At 32.3% G+C, this 5,575-nt stretch overlaps 1 protein-coding gene across 1 annotated transcript; it reads left to right on the forward strand.

Moving 5' to 3' along the window:
• Positions 1-1,280: 1,280 nt before the first annotated feature.
• On the forward strand, positions 1,281-3,508 carry LOC118743172 (cyclin-H). The gene is made up of 7 exons (XM_036475703.1): positions 1,281-1,397; positions 1,466-1,662; positions 1,726-1,927; positions 1,987-2,091; positions 2,146-2,269; positions 2,331-2,442; positions 3,310-3,508. The coding sequence occupies exons 1-7, from the start codon at positions 1,281-1,283 to the stop codon at positions 3,428-3,430; spliced, it is 978 nt and encodes a 325-aa protein (XP_036331596.1). The 3' UTR covers positions 3,431-3,508.
• Positions 3,509-5,575: the final 2,067 nt, after the last annotated feature.

The following is a 5,575-nucleotide window of genomic DNA, read 5'->3' on the forward strand; positions in this document are numbered from 1 at the left end:
GGATTATAACCCTCAGGCAGTAGAATTCTCCTTTCTGTTTTGCGAGGAAAAGGAGCTGAACACCTTTTGCAGAGAACACCTTTGTATATTTTTAATGCTTCTGGGTTATATCCTATCTTCTTTTGTCTCTCATTCTTTTGCATATTTTGGAGTTTGACAGCTGAGTCAGACGCGTGATTTTGAAGGTGTTTTTTATTGAATGAATTGTGATTAATTGGTTAATATTAAAGTCGTAAAGCAAGTTATAACTAATTGAGTAAAGTGTAAAGTGAAGGGGAAAACAAAAATGAATTGGTGAAGTGGCTGCTTTAAGGAGAATAGAAGTGATAAATGTATGCTAATTTCCGAATTTTACAAAAAAGGGCATATTTCAAACCAAATTTGTAAATAAATTAGTGACCAAAATTTACAAAAGTGAGTGTTAAAATATTGCGTAGACCCCGGACTACAAGTGTGTGGAATTTTTTTTGGATCGGGCCACCCCTTTGGACGGAATAGCCCGAAATAGCTGAGAGCGCTACTAAACCTCACCCGTTTTATTTTCATTTATTTAATTTTAATAATGTTTTCTTTTCTTATATTTGGGGTGTTCACAGTTCGTTCCAAATTATGTCTGAAAATGTAGACGTCTACATTTTGAGACATCTTTAGCATCAAACTGTGAGCACCCCTTTCTAGCAGTCGTCGCAAAATCGTCACAAAACTGTGCTGGTGTTGCCAGACATTTCCTCTTTGCGTGCATTTTTTATATATCGCCTTTCGATTTTGTTTCTGAAAAATTGTAATTATTTAACTTAATTACCAATTCCTAATATTTGTTATTTCTTTTCCTTGATTTGTTTCTTTTCATCAGAAATCGCGCTCAAATTAAATGCAAATACAAAAAACGTGCCCAATAAATAAAAAAAATGTGATTAGTATTGCCATAATGCAACCCTGCTGCGAGGTTGCAAAATGTAGACGCGTAAAAAACATACCTTTGAGTGTGACAAAATGTAGACGGCGTCGTTTTCCAATTTTGTATTTGAAACAACAACACCACAGATTTTACGGTTAGAAAACGTCTTAAAATGTAGACGTCTACATTTTCAGACACTATTTGGAACGAACTGTGAACACCCCAATTCTGTTTTTTTTTTTTAAATCTAAAATAACCGCCTACATACAATTTTCCATACCACATATACCACCCTGTGTTCATGAATGTTCTATTTTGAATTTGTATACATTCGAAAAGAAGAAGAGGAATCAGCATAAATAAATTTTAGCCGTTTGTCGAAATGTTTCCTTTGAGCTCGCAGAAGAAATTCTGGACTTTTTCAACTGAACAACAACTTAATGAATTACGTTTGCAACAAAATGTTAATTACATTAAGGCACATGGTGCGGAGATGGATGTAAGTAAGCCTAAAATTAAGAATAGCTAATATCCACTGAGCGACATCGATTCGATTTCCATTTGCAGCAGGAACAACGTGACTCCCACTTCCTCTCGCCCAGTGAAGAACGTATTCTACTAAAGCAATATGAGCTCTATTTAAATGACTTTTGTCGCCGGTTCGAGCCACCTATGCCCAAATGTGTTGTTGGCACTGCATTTCATTATTTCAAACGTTTCTATCTGAACAACACACCAATGGATTATCATCCAAAGGAGATACTGTGAGTATAATACGAAATAAATAAATGTGTCATTTGAGTATATATGTAGGTACTTGGTTTCAGCGCCACGTGTGTTTATTTGGCTTGTAAGGTCGAGGAATTCAATGTATCAATTGGCCAGTTCGTGGGCAATATAAAAGGTGATCGCAATAAAGCAATGGATATTATACTCTCAAATGAGTTGTTAATGATGCAGCAACTTAATTACTATCTAACAGTACACAATCCATATAGGCCAGTTGAAGGTTTCCTCATAGACATTAAGGTGCGGTGACACAGAAATGACTATAGCCTTTTTGCTAATATTTGTTATCTTTACTGCAGACTCGAAGCAATATGCCAAATCCCGAACGCTTGAGACCACATATAGATGAATTTATAGAAAAAACATTCTTTACCGATGCCTGCCTGCTATACGCGCCATCTCAGGTAAGTAATTGAAGATCAAATGAACGGGTATTAAACTAAAAATATCTGGTTTAGATTGCTTTGGCAGCTGTGCTGCATGCCGCTAGTAAAGAGCAGGAAAATTTGGATAGCTATGTAACAGAGAATTTATTTGTAGCGGCGCGGGATAAATTGCCAGTTCTGATAGAAGCTGTGCGCAGTAAGTTTTCCAAATTAATTACGTTTCAATACAATGTAACAAATTTTCATTTTGTTCCAAGAAATACGTTTTATGGTAAAGACTTACGAGCTGCCGGCGAAGGATAAAGTAAAAATTATCGAAAAGAAATTAGAAAAATGTCGGAATCAGGACAATAATCCCGACAGTCAAATGTAAGTATATAGCAATAATTTGCTTGAAAGTAAACAGATGGAAAATGGTGGTTGCAATAGCTTAAATGCTTGTAAGATTATTGGTGCTTTTCACAAGTATTATTTCTTTTATGTGAGTTGAAATTTAACTTTCTTAAACCAATGCTGGCGCGCTTGTTCCATAAGTTGTGATGTAGTTTTATTTTTATTTTAGTAAACTTACTTTCATTACTATTTCTAATTAAGCGAGTGAAAACGGGTCGGTATGTGTTGTTATTAAAAAGGCGATCAATGCTCTTAAGGATCATTGCGATTATAATTGAATATTTGCATTGAGAAAGTGATTAGCCGTCGTACAGGAGTGACGGTTAAAAATTTGGGAGCATTTTTTGAAATGACAAAAACTACTTACTATGAAATCGACGAGAAAAATTAATTTTTTATACTTTGTGCACACACAAATTTAGTTTATTAATGCACGAAGGTGCAGTCGAATAATTAAAGAAATATGAATTCCTATTCAATATACAAATTTATTTCATTTCAAAAAATCCACCAAAAAATCCGTATTGCCTGCTAAATTATGGCAACGATTTATTCACATGCGATTGGCGATATGGCTGATAGAGATTTATCCAAATCTTGGAAAGAAGCATTGGCAGCGTATTTCTATCGACAGTTCGCCAAGCTTTCGAAGTTAATCTGCTTTTCTTTTTCTCTGATTGAGCCAGACATATCCCACCTATTTTTACTCTTTTATGTATTGAGTCATTTGTATGATCGATTCTTCAAGCTTTAATTTATAAACTCTTTTATTTTTGCACCCATTTATAAACTTAAACATTGATATTAATTGTTTTGGACTCATTTCTGATATTTCATTTTTAGCTACAAAGAGCGCATGCGAAAAATGCTTTTCGACGATGACTTCGACTTGCCACTCCACTCCTCCTATCACGTTGCTGACTCCAGTGCGGACATGTCTGTGTTGAATATGAGCCAAGAATGAATTATACAATACATACATATATATTTGATGTTAGAAATGTTATACAATTTGCATTGATTTGTTATTTACATTGTTGAAGCAAAAATAAAGAGAAACAAAAGAAAATTAATAACTGTTAGGAAGTTCATTATTTGCTGTATACAATATTTGGAACCCCCATAGAAAAAACCAAAAAAAAATAAATGAAAATCCCGAGCGTTGCACAAGGGAGGGGTATTAATTCTATTAGGTTTGTATAATTGATTAAAATAATTTTTAATACTTGCCTTTAAAGGTACGCAATTAGCAGCGATAAAAAACTAAATTCGATTCCATGGTTCATTACAATGTTCTTCTTTATTGCATTTGACACTACACTGTTGTTGGTTTTGGACATAAAACAGTTATAGAACAAGTACTTTACCACATGTATTACTAACAATATGTATCTCACATCTTGAGTACGTACATATGTACGTATGTATTAAATATTAGTGTATTTTTGCCTCAAACACTGAGTACTAAGTATAGTGGTATTCACCAAAGTGAGCAAGCAAGTGGCCTGGCAGTCTGGCAAAAGATGTGATCAGCTCAAGCAACGACGTTTGTCAACAGTTGGTAAATACCACTATAGTATTGTATTTATTTATTATGCTTGCAAAAGTGTGCCACAATTTAAAGTTATGCTTGTTTTACTTTACTGTGTAATGCATGTGAGAGGTTATTTATTTTTATTTCTGTATTGCGATAAAGCTTAGCTATTAAGTTATGTATGTATGTAATAACTTTCATGATACCTTGTTGAATAACTTGCACCAATGTGTAGTTAATAAAATTTAAATCGACTTATTATTTAGCATATTTAGCATTAAGCTATTAAAAATTAATTGTCTTTTACAAATTCAAATAAGTACTTTGAATTTTATGTTACTCCTGCATGTACATACTACATACATATAACAAATTTTTGATGATTTCTTGTTTAAAACTAAGTATAAGTCTAATTAATTTATTCACAAAGCTTTAAAAACCCTGTTGTTTAATGTCATATTCTTTCTTAATATATTTTTTCTTAAATATCTATGCAATGGAAGATTTGGAAAAGGATATGAAGCGTTTGTTAATTTGGTTGATTAGAAATTAGTAAAATTCGAAGCTTTTAGGAATATTTCGTATTTAAACTTAACTTGGTTACTACCTTTGTATACCTAACGCTTAGAGGTTGTGAACGCGCTTTTATTATTGAAGCTTTAAAGCTTTTAGATTTAGATATAAGCGAGTGAAGATTAACTTATCTTAATTAACTTGTATGTATTGTAGACGAAGTATTAAAAAAGTAATTGTACCTCGTTTGAAAAGCTCCACTAGGCTTTAAGACTTTCAGAAGTATTGAATTATAGTTACGCAGCTGTATTGAATTTTGTAAAATGTTATTTGGTTTCTTTTTAGGTAGCCCTATTTGAAGCACTTGAAAATTACCGTAGATTATTACAAAAAACAAAAAAAAAATGAAGCTTAGTAATGCCTATATAAAGTGAAAGCTTTAGTGTAAAATGAAGCTTTAAAGCTTTTATTTAAAAAAAACAAGCTTTAAAAGACAAATTAATGTGTTTTAATTAGTATGTATTGGCACTAATAATTAAAGGGAGCAACTAAAAAAGCTTTACTCTGGTTGGAAGGCTTCATGAAATATTTAGAAATAATTTTGCAACTAGTTTCATTTGGATTTATATTTTTTAAGCTTTAGCGCGGTACGAAAGCTCATTAGGTAGATCTCGAGCAAGTGATCCATATTTATTTTAAAATCTCTCATTTCGAGTTTTTAAAAGTTACCAATTCATTTTTGAAGTTGTATGAAGTAAAATTTAAGGTTAGGCAGAATAAATTTGTGTGAAAGTTTGCATTAATACATTTCGAAAACTCTCAGGCAAAGTGTTTTATATAGTCGTTTTATATTCAAATTAAAGGAATAAAGCCATGGGGGACTAAGTGTACCCTATTCATAAAAAATTTTTCTTCAATTTATAAAGCATCTTAAAAATGTTTTATTTTTTATGAACTTAAATGTAGAGCCTTGACCACAAACAAAACCTTACCGAAATTAAAAGAAAAATCTTTTTGATGCCAAAATGCTCCTAGCATATACTAGATATTAGTTTCAAGCAT

This window comes from Rhagoletis pomonella, unplaced genomic scaffold (genome assembly GCF_013731165.1).
Source record: "Rhagoletis pomonella isolate Grant_MI unplaced genomic scaffold, Rhpom_1.0 Rhpom_scaffold_00007, whole genome shotgun sequence".
In the NCBI taxonomy this organism is placed as follows: Eukaryota; Metazoa; Arthropoda; class Insecta; order Diptera; family Tephritidae; genus Rhagoletis; species Rhagoletis pomonella.

Coding starts and splice junctions, on each gene's coding strand:
- LOC118743172 (XM_036475703.1), top strand. CDS start 1,281: ATGTTTCCTTTGAGCTCGCAGAAGAAATTCTGGACTTTTTCAACTGAA. Junction 1,928..1,986: donor GTTTCCTCATAGACATTAAG/GTGCGGTGACAC, acceptor TCTTTACTGCAG/ACTCGAAGCAATATGCCAAA. Junction 2,270..2,330: donor TCTGATAGAAGCTGTGCGCA/GTAAGTTTTCCA, acceptor TTTTGTTCCAAG/AAATACGTTTTATGGTAAAG.